Source organism: Fusarium oxysporum, chromosome 1 (assembly GCF_000149955.1).
Source record: "Fusarium oxysporum f. sp. lycopersici 4287 chromosome 1, whole genome shotgun sequence".
Classification (NCBI taxonomy): Eukaryota; Fungi; Ascomycota; class Sordariomycetes; order Hypocreales; family Nectriaceae; genus Fusarium; species Fusarium oxysporum.
In genome coordinates, this window is record NC_030986.1 from 586,506 (window position 1) to 605,011 (window position 18,506).

General features: G+C 47.7%; 6 protein-coding genes across 16 annotated transcripts; 1 reads left to right on the forward strand and 5 right to left on the reverse strand.

Moving 5' to 3' along the window:
- Positions 1-1,381: 1,381 nt before the first annotated feature.
- Positions 1,382-3,543, reverse strand: FOXG_11030 (beta-glucosidase). Its single transcript, XM_018390510.1, has one exon. It carries the CDS (start codon positions 3,334-3,336, stop codon positions 1,471-1,473), a length of 1,866 nt encoding a protein of 621 aa, XP_018248992.1. The 5' UTR covers positions 3,337-3,543; the 3' UTR covers positions 1,382-1,470.
- Positions 3,544-5,396: 1,853 nt separating this feature from the next.
- Positions 5,397-5,915, reverse strand: FOXG_11031 (uncharacterized protein; the record flags this gene model as incomplete). The annotated part of the gene is made up of 1 exon (XM_018390511.1): positions 5,397-5,915. The coding sequence occupies one exon, from the start codon at positions 5,913-5,915 to the stop codon at positions 5,397-5,399; it is 519 nt and encodes a 172-aa protein (XP_018248993.1).
- A 507-nt stretch (positions 5,916-6,422) lies between these two features.
- On the reverse strand, positions 6,423-7,895 carry FOXG_11032 (uncharacterized protein; the record flags this gene model as incomplete). The annotated part of the gene is made up of 2 exons (XM_018390512.1): positions 6,423-7,319; positions 7,464-7,895. The coding sequence occupies 2 exons, from the start codon at positions 7,893-7,895 to the stop codon at positions 6,423-6,425; spliced, it is 1,329 nt and encodes a 442-aa protein (XP_018248994.1).
- Positions 7,896-9,043: 1,148 nt separating this feature from the next.
- On the reverse strand, positions 9,044-10,779 carry FOXG_11033 (uncharacterized protein). Its single transcript, XM_018390513.1, has 5 exons — positions 10,736-10,779; positions 9,919-10,677; positions 9,623-9,868; positions 9,435-9,572; positions 9,044-9,385 (listed from the first exon to the last, which is right to left on the reverse strand). The coding sequence occupies exons 2-5, from the start codon at positions 10,136-10,138 to the stop codon at positions 9,309-9,311; spliced, it is 681 nt and encodes a 226-aa protein (XP_018248995.1). The 5' UTR covers positions 10,139-10,677; positions 10,736-10,779; the 3' UTR covers positions 9,044-9,308.
- A 721-nt stretch (positions 10,780-11,500) lies between these two features.
- On the forward strand, positions 11,501-15,630 carry FOXG_11034 (uncharacterized protein). Its single transcript, XM_018390514.1, has 7 exons — positions 11,501-11,589; positions 11,639-12,232; positions 12,290-12,421; positions 12,476-12,606; positions 12,658-12,757; positions 12,810-12,976; positions 13,031-15,630. The coding sequence occupies exons 2-7, from the start codon at positions 11,986-11,988 to the stop codon at positions 13,106-13,108; spliced, it is 855 nt and encodes a 284-aa protein (XP_018248996.1). The 5' UTR covers positions 11,501-11,589; positions 11,639-11,985; the 3' UTR covers positions 13,109-15,630.
- On the reverse strand, positions 12,958-16,063 carry FOXG_11035 (protein NMT1). Of its 11 annotated transcripts, XM_018390519.1 has the most exons (5): positions 15,166-16,063; positions 14,868-14,923; positions 14,717-14,819; positions 13,489-14,664; positions 12,958-13,367 (listed from the first exon to the last, which is right to left on the reverse strand). In XM_018390519.1, the coding sequence occupies exons 2-4, from the start codon at positions 14,900-14,902 to the stop codon at positions 13,774-13,776; spliced, it is 1,029 nt and encodes a 342-aa protein (XP_018249000.1). In that variant the 5' UTR covers positions 14,903-14,923; positions 15,166-16,063; the 3' UTR covers positions 12,958-13,367; positions 13,489-13,773. The 11 variants fall into 11 exon arrangements, with proteins under 11 accessions (XP_018249000.1, XP_018248999.1, XP_018248998.1 ...); XM_018390518.1 differs by having other exon boundaries at positions 12,958-14,664; positions 15,231-16,063; XM_018390516.1 differs by having other exon boundaries at positions 12,958-14,664.
- Positions 16,064-18,506: the final 2,443 nt, after the last annotated feature.

The window sequence follows — 18,506 nt, forward strand, 5'->3', positions numbered from 1 at the left end:
TTATAAGCATAGATAAGGACTTGACACCTGCTGAAGTGATCGTAAGGCGTAGGATAGACAGCCTGCTAATCGGGCAACAAGTGGCTGAACACAACATTATTCAGAGTAAACGTCTACGCTGGCACCATTCCCTTTGCCTCCAGAGGTGCCACAGTCGCTTATTCAACGTCAATCAAATCGGATCCGAACATCCTTGCAGCTATCGTCAATCTTGAACGCCTTGCGGGTCACCTTACAGCATTCAGAGGCCAGATCCCGCAGCCTACGACTCCTCGTTAAGATTATCGTACGTTAAACAAACAAATAACTAAACCTTAAGACGATAACTATACTAAACTCTTCAAAAGATGCCTTACTATGACTAAAATTTTGACCTTGCCGCCCAGTTTATATGCCTCAAAACTCCAAGCGAAGGTCAACTAGTGCACATCCTTGTCCACACCGAGAGATATCAAGGTGAATACTTGCGCGTCTCCTCAACACTACTGCATACCAAATTAAAAGAATCTACTGTAACGATGCTCCAATACCCCTCAAAAGCCAAGACTTGGGCTGAAATCCGGGGCCCCAGTTGATCCTGGGGAAGTATTACGTTATAGCCGTCTGGGGAGATCCACGGATCATGCATTCGTTGCTACGCTAGAGAATTTATCGTAAGTTGGGATTGGGGACGGTACATGATAAATGCTTGCGTGGTCTATGCTTTGAGGGAGGATAGATCATGATGTATTGTGTAGTGGCGAATGAGGAGTTGTGAAGAGCCCGTGAGTGCCGAAAGTCGGGTTGAGTAAAACGACGGTTCAGGAGAATGTCTTGGCAGTGAAGGTAAGAGAACAAGGGGATTATCGTAGGACTCACCGCAGCAAGATGAAGGGGTCTAGAAAGAATGCTATCGGGTGGCCATGACTCACACGGAGTTCAGCAAGGTAAGGTCAGGTTCACGGCAACGCTTCGAGGCTCTACAACGGGGTATCCAAGGTACGAAGAGGCTGGATGGACAGTACCTAAGCATTTGAGGTAGACATCTTACGAGACTGGTAACTCCTCGTCCAATCATCTTGTATGCCTCTGAGGAACATTCTCGTTCTATTTGCTTGAGACATCTCACTCACATAAGCTACGAAGTTGATGGTCGAGAGTCTCCCTTTAACGGCCGAGGCATCAACAACTTCGTTCCACAGTCTCTGCATGGCTAGAGATGACCCGAGACTCGATCGATTCTTCGTCTACGTGGAGGGTAGAATACTGGCTTGACAATAAGGGAGACTTGGGGGTGGTACGCTCTCTCGTCGATAGGATTCCCCCTTATATCACTATCGTATCTTGAGTGGTTCTCATGCTCCAAACGGGCGAGCAGCCATGAATGAAGGGATCGGTGATGAAAACTATTTGTAAGTCAAACATCACACAATCAAGGCATGATCGAGCAATTAACTTATGATTCAGCTAGATACAATCCTCCTAGTCGGTTCACTCCACACCACGCGCCTTCATAAAATCCACCATATCGAAGAAACTCTTCTTATACCTCCTCTCCTGCGTCGTCCTATTAACAGTCTGTATTCCAAAATGCTGATCATAATCCCCAAACTCCCAATTATCCGCAAAGCTCCATGCATACGCTCCCACAACCTCTACACCATCCTCCCAAATCGCCTTGAGCGTCTCAGACAAGAAACTCAAGTAGTAAATACTCCTTGGCGTATCAAACAGTTGGTCAGACAGATCCTTTTCAGCTTCGCCGTAGACGGGGAAACCAAACTCTGTGAGAGCGACGGGGGTCTTCCATGTGTTGTGCAGGTAGTTGAGATAGCTGCGCAGGTAGGTTGGTGTTATGTACACGTAGCTTTGGGAGCGGTAGCCGATGTTCCACCCGTTGACGGTTGTGGTGGTTTGGTTGACGCAGTAAGGACGGAAGGTTGAGGATGAGTTTGAGGCGCATTCGAGGATACTGTCCTTTTCGTCTGGGATGGGTGGTGCGATGACTGTAGCAGTGTATGGATCAATACCCAGGAAATCTGCGGTACCGCCAATGTACTTGAGATCATCCTCACTTAGGGGCACGTAATCATCGAAAGTCTTCTTGAATGACTCGGGATAGTCCTCGCCCAGGTAAATCGGATTGCAGAAAGGTCCCAGTTGAATAGAGTTGAAATGATCCGCAGCGTAGACATCAGCTTCGCTCTTGGGATCTCGGGGTACACCAAAGTTGTTGTTGAACTTGAGCGCAATCTTTCCCTTTCCACCAAGCTCCTCCTTGTACCAGTGATAAACTCGCGCATGGGCCTTGACAACATTGTTGATGGACAGAGCATTGTATGAGTAGAGTAGAGGCTCGTTGAAGGTGAACCAAACAGGTACACGATCAGCATAGTGCGCCATAGCAACCTTTGCGTAGTGAACAAAGGCATCTTGAAAAGTCTCATTCTGATAACCACCATTGACGTATCCAATCTCAGGTCGATCAGCAGCTTTGGTGAGATTGCTGCCAAAGAACTGAAGGGGCGTATCGAAGTGAAGCAGCGTAACCTCAGGAGTCATGCCCTTCTCGAGGATAAAATTGATCACATCGTTGTAATGGTCAATACCCTCCTGATTAACAGGCGTTCCAGGCAGAGCAAAAGGCAGGATTCGTGTCCACGCAATACTGAACGAGAAATGCTTAGCGCCCATCGCAGCAACGCGCTCAATGTCTTGCTTGTAGTAGTAATAGTGCTCATTCGTGACATAATCCTTGACACGACCATCTTGGACGAGAATATCCATGAGAGAAGGCGCCTTGCCCTCTTCTGCAGTAGCGCCCTCGATTTGACTCGCAGAACTGGCTACTCCGAAGCTGAAGTTCTTGGGGAAGTTGTAGCAATCCGATGGACCAAAGTAATCCCGAGGAGGGAGGACTAGTTCACTACTGGGAATGGGAGTGGGAGATACAGTTGTGCTGAAGATTCCCGTCTCAGTGAAGTTGGGAGGGTTTGCATGTTCCCAGAGAGCAGTCCATGCGGCTCGTCCATAAGGATCATCTGTATCAGAGGCCTTTGTGGTAGCATTTGGATCCCATTTTCCCCAGGTTGTGAATGACAGTGAGGGCACGAGAGAGATGAGGGACTCTGGTGGATTGGCGTATGTAGTTGTTGTAGTAGGAGATGGCACCGAAGTAGCGTATCTCACAGTCTCAGAGAGGGTATAGCTAAACGGTGTATGTGTATATTTCGGCTCATGTGTCTTTGTAGCCTTGCATTGAGGACGCTCAGTAGGACCCTTGGCATCAAGATATATCTGCTGGCCGACAGCCAGAGACGCAAAGAGGAATTGTATCACAGCGTGTGAGGGTGTCATGATGGGCGACTGAGACACAGAACTAACGAGCAAAACAGCCCGCGCGATCCCACGATATATATGCTCATACTACCTACTTCCACAACATCATGATCCGTCCTTGCCGTGAAAATTCAACATCTATTCCGAACCGAAAGCACTGAAATTCCGCGTGTTAGTCGATCCCCAGACTTTTCGGACCGATTCAAACCTGTTCTTTATAAGAAATCGCGGGGAAGATGTGGGGATGTAACGGTCATGCTCTCTCAGTAAAAAGCCACGGATACTCCGATTTACACGGGAAATCATATGTGTTCGCGGTACCGATTGCCACTTACAGACATTTCTCTCATGTGTGGGGTTCGAAGCGGTGACGGCATCGTGCTATTAGATTTCCCCGGACCAAGATTATGGTGCTGACCTTGTCGATCTTTGCGGGTTATGGCCCAGGGATCCGGTTTACCCCAGAGTTGTGGTCCAATGGAAGGAAGGGATGAAAAACTTAATGGGAGCCGATGGTGAGAACCGATTCTGTATTTCGCCGAAGTCGATCGATTAACATAATATTTCGGGGCTTCGGGGTATCTCGAGAGGGAAAGGTTAGGAAGCTAACCATGGGAAATCCACCGCAAACCATAGGAGAGCTACCAATTCACGCCAAAGCTGTCAATCTAGTGATACCACTGAGGGCACAATTGAAGTTTAGCTTATTAAGTTGGCAAAGAGAGGAATCCACCAGAAAACCCACCATACTGTACATTTCCTGGTGGCTCTGCTTCGGTTCATCTTTCGTTGTTTGTAAGCACTTGGACACGGGCTCAACGCCAACAGACTCGCTGATTGATTGATAAGATTAGGAAACTTTGTAATATCAACAGGGTAATTACCAATTCAGTAGTACTGACACACTTGCCTTTGATATTGGCATTCTGGACCATCCCATTGCGGTCTTCATAGTCCACCATGTCTACTATACCGAACGACACGGCCGACTGCCGTTCAAGATTATCTAAAAGAATGGCTATCAAGGAATATTCACTATAAACTCCCGGAATAAATATATTTTAAGAGCCAAGAAGATAGAAGACCTCTTACGAGGTTGGAAATAAGATCAAAGAAGTTCGACTTCTGCAAAGAACCGCACTTTATCTTTTAGTTACACCCAGACAAACAGATGATCCATTATGCTGAACCTTCACCCTTTACTATCCAGTCGACCTCTTTATTGAGTTTACTGGCAGCGAGCTCCTTTGATCGTATGAGACGCGATAGAATTTGTGCTCTCAAGTTCCTTCGCGATGTCGAGACTGTAAGCCCATTTCATAGTAATTACAACCATTTCCTCCCAAAATGAAAACCCTTTTAGCATTGCTCTCTTATTTTATCCTTCCATAAATTCCCGTACAAACACACTAGGATACATCATTCCCGGGGCCTCTGTGCCGTGATACTCGTGATCAATTCCTGGTGTCTCAAATTGAACAATGGCAACTGGTTTTTTGTTAAGCCAGTTAAACTGGGTAAGTTGTGTGGAAGATGTGAGTAGTGCTGCGTTCTTGCAGTCCATCTGGTCGGGTAGGAAGAGTTTTCCAACCATAGTCCACTCACCTTTTGCCGGCGTAGGCAAGACCGCCTGTTGGAGCAGACAAGGCGGGTTGTGAATGTCGCGATGTGGTCCATAATCCAATCCTCGTCTCCTATTCTATTCTCTTCTACACCTTAGCGTGACTGGTCCTAAGCTTAGGGTAAATTATGCATAAACTCAGGAAATATTATAAATCTTAGGACACTATGATCATAAGTTATGCCTAAACTTAGGCTAGCCTCTATAGAAGTGGTTAATACTTGAGCACTTTTAGTCCTTGCGGCCTGCTTGAAGCAGGCGGATCGCGATAAGTTGGTCGCATATGACTCAATTGCAACATGTCTCGGGTTGATGCCGTCTCCAGTTGCAGCGGTGGGAGACCTCTGTTTCACAAGTGAGGATCCCTTGACGTTGATCCCGGCTTAGGTGAATGGGGATATAAAACCGTTTGCGTTGTTGCCGAGGGAGGGCATCCTGGAAGATTGAGAAGTTGATTTCATACATATGGAATAGTGCCCAAGCTTGTCGTTTCTCTGCATTTAGCTAGCATAAGCTGCATAACCTGGGTAAGGTTTTCAGAGGGAAAGATCTGGGTACATGTCGAGAAACAATTCCCCGAGGCTAGAATTGGTTGCAGCTGGTTCAGGTATTGTTGTTGGGTGGTGCTGAACTTTAAGCAGAACTGACCATAGGCTTGGTCGATTTTTTTATGGAATTCGCTGGCTAAGGTATTGAAGACATCTTCTAAAAGTCGGCAAAGCTGATGGCGTGTACGCATTGTTCCATATCGGACTGATGGGTAAATGGTGGTACTGGCCAGGGCATTAGTACTGGCAGCGGGAGCGGTATAGACAGCGGGAGCAGTGTGGATAGCGGGAGTAGTGTCTTCGAGTTTGATAATATCTAAATTGTTAGTGAAATGAGCTGGAGGGTTGCTGACATCAGGGGTCACACTTGGTTCGTCGTCAATGACAATTGGGTTAAACCACATGCCTTTCGTCATTTTGCCGGCCATGTTGACGATGGAGATGATGGAGGGGAAAAAAAAAGAAAACAACGGACAGTCAAAGAGATATCCATGGTTATAAGTCTGGGAAAGAGTGGCAGGCTGTTTTCCCAGGGAAAGACCAAGCAAAGGAAGGAGGTAACATCTCCTGGATTAATTAGCATGGCAGGAGTCATAACTAAATGCAGCAAAACAATATCACAGGGAAGGCAAAGGAGGACTTGGACAAATAACCTCAGGAAATATCAGGGTGGTCCAGAGACGTCACTTATTTATTAGGAAAACAACATAGCGGTAAATTAATTAAGGGCGGGCTGGTAGTATTAGTCCTGCTAATATTGCTGGTATTGGTATAGAGACTACCTATGGTTACTAGCTTATCCTCCAAAGTGAAGGAAGCGACCTAAGTAATAAACTAACAGACAACGTGACCAAAGAAGTGTAGAAAAGTATAACCAGCTGGTTTTAATCCTCCTGGCTACGCTGGCGGACATCTTCAGCTGAAATGGCCTGGGGCTAGTTACGTCCTTGCTTGGTGATAAGCGGCTTCCAAGACTGACCTAGGTGGGTTAGCTTGTCTGCGATAACTTGCATCGGGAAGAAGCCCTCTCCAGGTGTAATAATTCGGTTATACTGCATGGCTAGCCCAGCAGAGGGCTGCCAGTCCTGGGACTTCATGAAATTAGCTGTCTCTCGTGTAAGTGTGCGGGCGTCTGCTAAGTTGTTGAAGACCCTCATGTCGGCGATAGAGCTGATATAGGAGGCGAGGGCGGTTGAGTCTGGATTCGGAAGATATAGCGGCATATCGAAGACCGGGACAAGAGACTTGCTAATGCCTGCCATGCGGGTAGCTGCTGAAAGTGGAAGAGATTGCGATACCTTATTGCGAAGGATAAGGAGAAGATGGCCAAATATCTGGGCGGTATCTTCGGACAGGGAGACCATAAGCTCATCTGCAGCGATGAGAGAATAGATAGCCCGACGGCCATTGCCGATGGCAATGGAGTCTGCGATAATATACGGCATCGCAGGCCAAGGTCGTGCAACGGTAAGAGCGTTCTGAGGCTGATCTGCCGGCTTGTCAAACTGCGCGAGAAGGTCTTCGTCAGAGTCGGGCTCGGTGGTTTCAGTCGCGCGTCTCTTGCGCGCAGACGGGAAGTTGATGATATCGGTAGGAGTGGGGGAGTCGTTAAACAACTCAGATGTGCCTCTGGCACTTCCACTTCCACCAGAGTCATGGATGACCCGAACAGCCGATCCAAACTGGTCAGACGCCGGCTCAGGAGCCTGCTCGGCTACGATTGCAGCCACGCTCATGGTGAGGCCCTGGATACCTCCCATGGTTTTGAGAATGGTCTCGGCTTTCTGGCGCAGGTCTGGGGTGATGTCTGTGTCGAGGAACTTCATCACACCCTGCCAAGAGGAGCACATGCTCAGCTACGCCGATCGCGTTTTACACAGTCTGCTCTGTCTTGGCTTTGATATTGCCCGTGTGATAGGAAAATGCATTGTGATTCCACGACTCGAAGGTCTGGCGTTGGGGGCTATGCGGAAAACTGTATTCGGGATTGGGCAGTATATGTTGTTAAAGGCGTCTGAAGGTCCACCGCTCAAAGAGCCGTTGAACCAGTGGACTACGTTTCTGGTACTACCGCCAGAGCGATGGATGACCCGAAGGGCCGATCCCAAGTGGTTGGAAGGCAAAGGCACCTGTTCAGCTTTCATCGCCGTGACGCTGGCGGTGAGACCCTTGATGTCTCCCATGGTTGTAAGAATAGATTTAGCCTCTTGGGAAGGTTCAGTGGTGATTTCATTGTCAAGAAGCTTCTTGACAAGCTCTGCCAAACGCAGAACATTCTCGGCAGCACCAAGGGCATTACGGGCACTCTGCCCAATCTTCACCTTGACCTTGCCGGTGTGGTAAGAAAAGGCATCATCGGATGCCGCGAAGCGACCACTGGTGTCGCGAGATCGTCTCCCGGGCGCCATGGTGTCTCTGTCAGAACAGTCTTCGGGGCTTGTCGCTTGACGTTGATGTTGGGGGGTATGGGGAAAAATCAGCTCTGTGTTGGATTGTGCTTGTTGCGATGGTCCGCCTAGCGGAAGGTTGGGAAATTTTGTGCCGGTAAAGGCGTTTGATGAGCTGCCACTTGTAGTCGTCTTGGATTGCCTGGTCTTGGTATCTCTTGTGTAGCTCTGGGTTTCGAGCTACCCATCTATCGTATCGATGGACCTTGTGGCTATTAATGAGCTGGTCTTCGCGGCCATATAACTGAAGTGCGCGTAGGTATCCCTTGTAGGAGATAGTGCCACCGGGTTTTGTGAGTGGCTCGGAGAATAAACGTCGGTAGTCAATATCCTTACTCGGATGGCTTGGATGTGAGCATGGAGTAAATCGGATGCTTGACATGGGTTGAAAAACAATGTAGAACGCAACGCTTGTTGCAGAGGTGAGGCCGAGATATGGAGCAGCGGGGAAACCTGATGGCGCGCAATAGCAGGCAAAGCGATTATCGCACAAGGGCGGGAAATTGTGATATCGTGACGGCGAGAGCGATATGGCGCGAGAGCTAATAACAGCGCGACAGCACGAGAATAAGAATATGATAGCACAAGAACGTAATAGCCTAAAATGGTGATTATAGTGAGAAGAACATAGTCGTGCAAAAGAACAATAGCGCAAGAATGTTAAGGCATGAGAATGTGATGTTAAGGGGGAGGACACAAAGGTGCGAAGGATGCGACCTTGACGTTTGAGCTGCGTCCCTAGGGAGAAATATCATGGTTTCGTACGCATCAGTCAAGGAGAAGATGGCCTTGATGCCTTCAGTCATGATGATAGAGTCAGAGATAATATACGGTGTTTAGCCCGGGCCGAGTTGTGGTCGGAGTGAATTCCAGGGACCACTTGCCCAATGTATGAAGAAGTGAAAAGAGGTCTTCATCGGACTTTGCTTTAGTAATCTCAGTGGCGCATCTCTTGCGGCCTCTTGGATCCTGAGTTGGTCGGTTGGAATAGCTGCATGTAAAATGACGGATGAGCTGCCACTGCAACGGAGTGCAAGGCTCGAGGCGACTCACCACGCCGGAATCGGAGAACAAACCACATTATTCGATTTTTGGATGCAAACTCATAGCTGTTTCATCAGATTATTATTTGGAGCAAAGATCTAATAGTATTAAAGAGAGTCTAAGAATATATCTAACGATAAACCCGCACCACCTCCAATACCAAAACACTCCATTAATTCAAGTCCAAACTCATTCCAAACATAAAACATTAAACATTTCTCTCGTTGAGAATCGTAAGTCGTTCATAAGAACAGTTATGCGCGTTGTGCCATCGTGTACTGTCCCAGTTCCAACACCCCTTTCATCACCATGTCAATTTCAGTTTTGAGCTTAGAAGAGAGAGTTGATGAACTCCTTGGCACGCTTGTAAGTGCCGTAAGAGCTGTATTTCTTGTAGTTGTAAGATCCTGTGAGTGTCAGTTGAGTGTTGTTGCAATGTGAAGGAGGTTGGCTCACCATAGTGGGTATATTTCTTAGGGTATGAGCCGTATTTGGAGTAGGTCTCTGGCTCAGCTTCAGCCTCAGGGGCAGCTTCGGGCTCAGCTTCACGCTTATAATGTCCGTAAGATGAGTACTTCTTATAGTTGTAGCTTCCTGGGGGGCAGTCAGTATAAGAATCTCAGGGGTGGAGGTGGACAACGAACCGTAATTTGTGTACTTCTTAGGAGCCGGAGCAGGCTTGGGCTTAGGCTTAGGCTTTGAGCCGTAGCTTCCGTAGCTTGGATAAGATGGGAGGTTTTCACCGGCGCCCTTATAATCTCCATAAGTAGTATATCCAGGAGCGGCTTCAGCTTCAGGGGCAGCTTCGGGAGCAGCTTCGGGAGCAGCCTCAGGTTCGGCCTCACGCTTGTAATGGCCATAGCTTGAGTATTTCTTATAATTGTAGCTTCCTGGAAGAGTGTCAGTGTGCGAACTGCAGCTTACTTGAAGGACCTCTCACCATAATTGGTATATTTCTTAGGAGCCGGAGCAGGCTTAGGCTTAGGCTTTGGCTTTGCACCATAGCTTCCGTAGCTAGGATAAGATGGAAGGTTTTCACCTGCTCCCTTATAATCGCCGTAGGTAGTATATCCTGGTGCTGCTTCCGGAGCTGCTTCAGCAACTGGGGCCGCCATGGCACCCGCAGCCAGAGTGAGGAGTGTGACAGCGGTGAACTTCATTTTGATGTCTGAAGAAAGACAGAAAGATGGCAGTGTCAATGAACGGAGAAGAGGGTGGGTGCTGAGTAGTTAAGGCTGAGGATAAGGGTGAGAAGGGTGGTGAGGAAACACTTCAGCTCGGGATGGGACCTCCGGCTTTATGGACAAGGATGGACGCCTCTTAGATGTACAGAAAAGTATCTCATGATCATCTTGATCAAAAACCCTAGCTTGCAGAATCACACTGGAAGCTCTCGATTCCGAAAGTCTACCTCTCCAGATCCCGACTCGTCCGCCAAGCGAAACTCGACGATGGCGTCGGATCCTACGGCATGAGACAGCTCATCAGCTTGCTTAGACTAACACCTGTGAAGTCTAAGCTAGAAAAGCAAAACCTCGTATCAGTCTCACAGCTAACTCAAGCTTGCAAGTGGAGGGGATCACCATCCGGACGAGGCTCTCCATTGGACCACGCCAAGGCTGAACACTCTCTGTCTTCCCTCTCATGGTAATGATCGCGTAGTTTCTGAGAAGCTTTGCATCATTGAGTCCTACCTTAGCTTAGCAATCGTGATGCCTTGTTAGCTTGATGTTGAGCGTGGCTGGCTGCAGACATACCCGGGAAGCCCTCGTGTAAGCCTCGTGGAGCTCTAGAACGAGGCTTGCAGCCAGCTCAAAAATCAGCAGAATTTCCCCATCTGGGAAAACAGCCACGATCTGGGCAACTAGCACGATGATCAAGGTGTCTTGGTGAACGAGCTAATGCACGTTGGATAAGAGTCTAGAGATGGACATTCTTTCCAAGACACACTGTAAATAGCACAAGAAAGTTTATATGTCGTGTCAGACGTGCATGAGATCAATCTTCGGTTGCCCATTTTGGGATGTCATGATGTAGTTAGTGGGCGGAAATGTCTCGGATTGATCTAAACCCTTGCTATACGATATGATCTACCCGTCCCAATTGCAAATCATGGGGTTCGATGTCGTCAATTAAAAAAAACTTCGGCAGTACGGAATAGAAGCGATCTACTTCGTATAGCTAAACCACCAAGACCAACGTTCTGCCCAACCCCCGCAAGCCTCATTCCCATCACGTCTTAGTCAAAACCAACAATTACAACCTTAACTACCAAAGCCATCTTTTTTTTAAAAGTGTCGCCAAAGTGTCACAGTAGTGATTGTGGCTTTCTGCAGGGAGGATTGTTGGTCAGATTCACCTCAGCCTCACGGTTGTGGGAAGTTAATCGCCCTCTGCGGCGGGATACTTCCAACAGTTTCTGATCCGTTTGTCACGGAGTGCAAGCTTCTCTGGTCTTGGTACATTAGCGCGGTACCAAGTCGGATGCGGAGGCGGGATCCAGCCCTGCCTGAACACATCTCAGCCTTTCTTCACGAGGTGCGCTATGTCGATGTAGGTATGATCGCTTCTTATCTGGATGTCAGTGATTGGTGCCCGCCTCGTTTGTCGTGTAAGTTGGTTCTATCAAGTATCTCACTCTGCGTATCTCACTGCTCTAGCTCGAAAGTCTTCTCTTCCGAAGCCCATGTCTAGAACCTTTGTGAGGGCTGTGATAACCACGGATTGCCTTATCTGGGAGCATGAGAGTTTGCTAGACTGCGCCGGCTGAATCGGCAGTGTGAATTGGGTTGGCACTATGGGTGTCAGCCGCTCAATATCGTCATGTTAAGGGTCTCGAGAGTTCCCGTTCTAATTTTTATCAGAACCTCGAGAGCTTTGGGTTACGTCCTTCTTCTCATTTCTGACTCTATTCTTGTCTTCCTCAGATTCATCTTCACTTTTAAACACAAGTTCTTCATCAATTGGTTCTCTCTCCATTTTTCACATCTCGAAATCATTGTAAAATATGGCTCCCAAGCAAGAACAAGAATCTGCCCTCTTGAACCCTCTCGTCGATGGTCAAGATACAGATGAAGACTCAGAATCCTACCATTATGTCACTCCTCGAAGGCGGCGTTGCTCTGCATGCAGATGCGTCGGATGGATCTTCACTTTACTCTCAATTATCTTTATCTCAGCTCTCTCAGGTGCTTGGATCTCAATGGCATATCTAAACATTGACCAGACATGTGCTGCACACACAACATCATGGTGTAAGTCCTCAACTCAATGACCCCAGCTAAAATCATCAATTGACCTCTCGATTGCAGCACCGGTTCTGAAGGACGTTTCGATAAAATACCACGAACAACCATTTGATGGAAACTTTATGGAGGAGAATGACTTCCGAAAGAACGGCTCTGCTAAAGTCGATGAAGCGTGGGAATCACTTGGTGTTGACTGTATGTGTTTACCGCTTACACAGCATTGCTGATTTTTTGGCTAACATTGATTAGATCGACCTGGTGTCATCTCATATGAAGACGGAATTGCCAGCGGTCTCACTGATGCCCATGTCCAAGTTAGTCCTGAGCATGGTGGCGGTTTCATTGTTAATGTTGAGGGCATGCATCACCTTCACTGTCTGGTATGAACTCAATTACAAGCGGAAGCGCGACAATCACTTACTTATTTACAGAACCTCGTCCGCAAGTCTCTCTACTTCAATTACGACCACTACAAGGCCCTGGGTGGACATGCCTTCAAGAACGAAGGCGAAGTCTTCCGCCTGCACGTCAGTAAGTTACACTATCACCCTTCCTCGATACCAGTCAAAGCTAATTGCTACAGCACACTGTCTCGATACAATTCGTCAAGTTCTCATGTGCAACGTTGATACTGGTGTTCTTGGACAAGTCTGGTATGATAGGAAGAACCCCAGCGCTTTTCCCGACTTCAACACCAAGCACACTTGCAAGAACTACGACGATATCAAGAAGTGGTCAGAGAAGCTTCAGGTGAGCATCTTCTAATTTGAGCCCTGCCCAGAATGCTAATGAATCTTGATTCAGGCTCCTCCTCCTGGTACACTGCCCCCAGACTTCCTCGCCAACCCGCACCCAGAGCACGTTCTTGAGTTTACACCATAATGGCACACATTCCCTCCACGATATAAATTTTATGAGTTTCAAAGACGATAATGCAACTTCTTTAATGTTTCTTGGGTCACATGTAGATAGGCATCGTGCATATACACCAAGCAGGCTTCAACGCCACCAATATTATAATACCTTCCTTTCATACATATACTCAGAAATCTCTCTGTGAAAGCTCTCTAAGAAACTCTCACTGTGTCTTTCAAGATTTAAATATACCGGCCTTATCATGTCAGCCTTTAAGATCGAGTGGCTTCCGGGTGCTCGGTCAGCATGTCTCAGTTCGTATAGGGCTGTAGTAAACTTCACTCATTCTACATCCGGATAGAAGTTTCAACATGGAAATCTCAGCCGCACGAAAGAAATGCGCTTACAGAGATGCATATTTTAGGAAACGGCTAATCCAGCCGCCCAGCCGTTTGGCCGGAAACGGTTCATCAACGTGGCAGTCAACATTCCAGTCCAAGGCCGGCATCGTCACGGGATAACAGACTTCACGTAAATGGACTAAAAATACGAGAGTAAGTTTACTTGATATTGGTGTGGCAGAGCCTGCTAAACGAGTGACCTTGTAGCTTCCTCCAGACCATAAGAGAGTGTATCAGATATGTATCTGTACTAGGTCAAACCATGTTCCTTCGTATCATCCCGAGCTTCAATTAAGCCTTGACCTCAGCCTGAAGACGGTGGAAGCCACCAGAAGCAGCAACGTCCTTCTGAAGCTGAGCAATACGCTTCTGGTCCCCAGTAGGGTCACTAGACTCTCCAGAAAGAGTCCACTCGAGGTACGAGTTGGTGTAGTTGGGCTCAAAGCTCTCGTCCAGAACACCAAGACGCTTGCCGTACTTGGTGACCTTCTCCCAATCACGCTTGACGTTCTTGAGGTCCTTGCTGAAGTAGGCAAAGCTGCGCTCAAAGATCTTGCGGTTGAGCGCGGTGCCCATGACGGGCTTGAAGTCGACGTACTCAGCCCAGGCCTTCTCGGGCTCGGCGAGGACAAAGTCGGTGGCCTTCTTCACGGCACGAAGGAATGAGCGGACCTTCTCGGGGTTCTCGGCGAGGAATTTCTCGTTACCGATGTAGAGGATGGTGCAGAAGCAGCAGCAGCCAAGCTCTGCGAGCTCATCGATGCGAAGCATCTGAACATCATCCTTGGGACGGCCCTGGGCAGAGAGCCACTCCTCGAGCTCAACCATCTGGACGTTCTCCAGACCAATACCGGCATCGATCTCGCCCTTGATTATGGCTTTGGAGACATTCATACCACAGCGCACGGCAGTATAGTCATCAGGAGTCATGCCGTAGTGCGAGGTAAGCTCGTCAATCTGGATCTTGCCAAATTCACCAACATAGCCGATGCGCTTGCCCTTGAGGGTGCGGAAGTCGGTGGTGATGCCAGAGTCCTTGAGGTAGACGACGCCAGTGAATGGCTCGTCGAGAAGACTACCGATGGACTGGACGGGGAAGTTTCGAGCCTTGGCAGCCAGAGTGTGAATCATGGCCTTGAAGCCAAGGTCGACCTTGCCAGTACCAATGATCTCAGTGACATCCTGGGGGGCCATCAGCGTCTTGATCGCCATGCATCATAGAACAAGCACTTACACTAGGATCGTTGGGCTCAAGAAGAGCAACCTTGATTCCCTCCTCCTTAAAGTATCCCTTGGCCTGGGCTAGGTACAGCGGCGCATGATAAGGCGTAGCGTGCCTAACAACAGTCAACACAAGTTCGTTTTCTAAAGCAAGTCAGTTGTACCAGTTGGTGAGGAAAGTGATCTTATCAGTCGACATGATGAAAGATCAAGTGGTGTACTGCTAGGGTTAGTTTCCCGGTCACCCGGAGCAAGGGGGGGATGTCAAGAAGCATGTCCTTTCGCTGGTATTATCCAGATCAAGTTCGCCGGTATTTCTCAGATCAACTGCCCTGCTCTGCCCGTCCTCAATCACCATGTGAAGTCATCACCATTGAAGGTGAATGAGACATGCTGTGAGATGAGGGGAGGTACAGAGCATAGAGGCAATTGAACACCCGGATGCGTTCTTTTAAACGTTACCTTGATACATGGTAATAATTGCGAAGAGAGCCATTGCTCCTTAGTCGTGCGTTGTCACATCGTACCGAAAGTTTTGTGAGTAGTGTTCGAAACAAAGTTACTAAATTGAGATAAGATAATTGTTAAAGAATTGAGTTGAAGGACAAGAGTTGAGAATGGCAGAGGATGCGTATTAATATATGAATGCCTCATCAACCCCTCAGCGGGGTTGATGCATCCTACTTGAGCTCAACGTCATTGTAATGTGGGCATATGTACGGAAATGAAAGTCTTATTGGCTATCGGTTATCAATGGTGAGTAGTAATGTAACAACAAATGGCTCAGTTTTGATGATAAAGACTTCAGGAGCCCTTAACGGCTCGGCTTAACATGTCAAGTCGTGGGGCTCGTTGCAGTAGGGTCAACTCTATGCAGATTGTCAACATGATATGATACCAAAACATGAATTGAGATGCAAATATCAGCCACTGCCTTGGTCTGGCAATTGCAAATAGTCATTTGATGGATCATGTTACATATTCAATGGTTTTGCGTTCTTGATCTTGAGAACATCAACGTGATGCTTCAGTTCAGGGTAGCCTCATCAAGGTCCACAACCTCAATCTCACGACACTTTCACTCGATCGTGATGCAATTAGACCGAGACCGGAAGCTCGGTTCGACCGACAACAGGTTGCATATGTACCAAGATATCGGTTAGAGAACTGCCAATAGCTTTGCAGATGATCTGACGATATCTTGGGATATGTGCCAACTCAATAGAACCTGTCATTTCGACAGCATGATGCTCATTATAGCCGCCGGCAATTTCGGTGTGCTTCGAGAAACTGCCGTCTACTATATGCGGCGCATGAGATACTTGCCGATGATGATTGAGTGAAGTTCTTCGGTAAAACATGTTTCCGGGTTAGAAGTATCGATGGTGATTTCGCATGTGAAACAGTTGTGATGAGCTTCTTTCAACTTGCGTCCATCCAATGTCTTGGGTACATGCTCGATTGAGGAGACACGGAGCTGCGTGACAATGCCTGAGCAGTTGCATTGAGCAATTTGAACATATCAACTGACAATAACATAACATCAAGGAGAAAAGCTTTCCGATTCAATTCACTCGAATTCTTCATTTCCTACGACCAACCCCATTGGCCCTCTTCAAAGCTTACAGCTCCGTGCCCTCGGCCGGGCGCCCGCATGTTCCACTGCCGTCGACAGGGCTGAAGAGCCTCTCACAAAATTCTCAAGACATCAAAAATTCTAGATGCAATAGCTTGTCACAAACTCCATCTTCCTAATTGGCTCGGGGATCTAGACCCGGAGCTGGGGCAGAGCTCTCCCCTGAGAACGAGCTGAGACCGTGGGATCTCGGTGTCCCGAATAGGAAACACAAGGATCCCAATATCGCGGGTGCTTGGCCCGTTGCATCTTCGGTGTCGAAAAGCGTAGGTCTTCACGTGGGACCTTGTCCTATTGTTTTGACGCCCAACATGTTTGAGACAGATCTGAGGTCGGTTGCTCCTAAAATAGACGACCGAGATGCGTGTCTCTCACCGAGAGCTGTATGTACGTAAGAAAGTTCCTGCAAAAGCTTCATCCCGCGCAGTGTAAGACATTGAATTTGACTTAAACTTCCCCGGACAGGGAAGAGCCTGGTATACTGAGGCCTGCTCTGATCTAGGATGATGCCGTATCCGTGTCAGTTTATTGATGCGGGCACACGAGCACTTTCCAGTCTTTGAACCTTGGATGCGATGCGAAACATTTCAAGCTGTTCACGGACCATGAGTTAAAGTTACGCCCAGGTCAACCGTGAACTTGATTGGTGGCAGGGGATTATCTGCAAACGACATGTCGCGTGTAAGCAGGCGATGCACATTCTACGGCAGCATACCATTGAATAATCTCAAAGCATCCAGATATAGCAACAAAGTGAAGAATGCAATGACTATGGCTGTTAGGTGAGGCTGATATTGAGGCTGGAGTGAGACGAAACAAGTCTCGTAAGCAGCAATGACGTCGATCAGACTTTCAAAGGGTGCGTTGCAGGAAAGGAAAATCCCGTGGCGATCGGGAATAGCGGACGATGGAGATATGAATTGGTAATATCCACGGAGCATAAGATCGGTTTAGAATCTTGCGATATTCCGTTACTAACACAGAAAAACAAGAACTATTTGACGCCAGTATCTTAAGAGCGACGCCGGGAGATATCCGATACAGCCGTAATTACGGCCAGGTCGGTGGTTCGGTCGAGTCCGGCCGTCATGCTTCCGCCACTTACAACCAGGCTATTTCACTTCAGCTCACTCAGCTAGAAAATATTTTAAAATTTTGTGTGAAGCACCAAAGCTGATGAGGCCCAAGCAAAATGCAACTCAATAAGGCCTGTAGCAAAAAGACGTCAGGCAATATTAACATCTTTGTATTATTAAATCATGCACATTTGCCCATAGCCATGCAAGGGAAAAAAGAAGGATGCGATGATGCAGAATGGATCATCATTTCAGGGACTTGTACATGCACAAGGCCCCCCGACTGTGCCGAACCCGCCAAGCTACAATGATGATCACTGTGGCGGCAATGGTTCAGGGCTGGCTCGGTACAAGTGTTGAGCAAGGTGGACAAAATAAACCACTCAGTACCTCATTGGAGGGCCAAGTTCTACCAAAAACAGCTCTAACTTAAGCTGTGCATCATTGGTTGCACTCCGTGGGGAAACCCAAAAGCTACAGCTTGACGTTTGTCTCTTTGCGACGTCTGGATTCTGGTTTCAAGACGTTTCATAAGGTGAAGATCTGAATATCAGGTGCGGTAGCTTAGGTAGTTATGCATATTGAATATACGTATACGTATTTGTGCTACGTGGAGGTTTGATCTCGAGCATGACAGATCGACGCCGTGTCTCACCTCCAAAGACTGACATCACTTGGAGACCTTAAACGCCATAACCACGCACAACACAGTTTCTTTTTTTATAATATCACAAAGTTTCAAAACACAGCGCGTCTTTGATACAGGTAAATCACAAGCCAAAAAAAAAAAAAAAAAGCTGCGTTGTCGTTACCCCTCAATAGCTGATGCGTCGCTCAAGCGATCAACACACCAACCTAGTTTTTAGCTGGCATCAAACGAGCACCGGCGTGTTCAGATCCAAGGTGAGCGGCGGTCTGTGTTTAAAAAGGGTCCAGGATACTACAAGCTTATTGGTATCCATATGAGCTTTTGTCAGAAGACATCCACTCGTTAGCAACAGCAGCACACCCTTTATTGATCTACAGCAAAAATGTGCCTTGCGCGGTAGCCCACGAATATCCTTACATTTTGAGGCAGGAAACTCTAAGTT

Coding starts and splice junctions, on each gene's coding strand:
- FOXG_11035 (XM_018390518.1), bottom strand. CDS start 14,902: ATGTCGACTGATAAGATCACTTTCCTCACCAACTG. Junction 14,820..14,867: donor ATCACTTTCCTCACCAACTG/GTACAACTGACT, acceptor GACTGTTGTTAG/GCACGCTACGCCTTATCATG. Junction 14,665..14,716: donor TTGAGCCCAACGATCCTAGT/GTAAGTGCTTGT, acceptor ATGGCCCCCCAG/GATGTCACTGAGATCATTGG.
- FOXG_11033 (XM_018390513.1), bottom strand. CDS start 10,138: ATGAAGTTCACCGCTGTCACACTCCTCACTCTGGCTGCGGGTGCCATG. Junction 9,573..9,622: donor TAAGAAGTACACAAATTACG/GTTCGTTGTCCA, acceptor ACTGCCCCCCAG/GAAGCTACAACTATAAGAAG. Junction 9,386..9,434: donor TAAGAAATATACCCACTATG/GTGAGCCAACCT, acceptor TGACACTCACAG/GATCTTACAACTACAAGAAA.
- FOXG_11030 (XM_018390510.1), bottom strand. CDS start 3,336: ATGACACCCTCACACGCTGTGATACAATTCCTCTTTGCGTCTCTGGCT.
- FOXG_11034 (XM_018390514.1), top strand. CDS start 11,986: ATGGCTCCCAAGCAAGAACAAGAATCTGCCCTCTTGAACCCTCTCGTC. Junction 12,422..12,475: donor GGAATCACTTGGTGTTGACT/GTATGTGTTTAC, acceptor AACATTGATTAG/ATCGACCTGGTGTCATCTCA. Junction 12,977..13,030: donor AGTGGTCAGAGAAGCTTCAG/GTGAGCATCTTC, acceptor ATCTTGATTCAG/GCTCCTCCTCCTGGTACACT.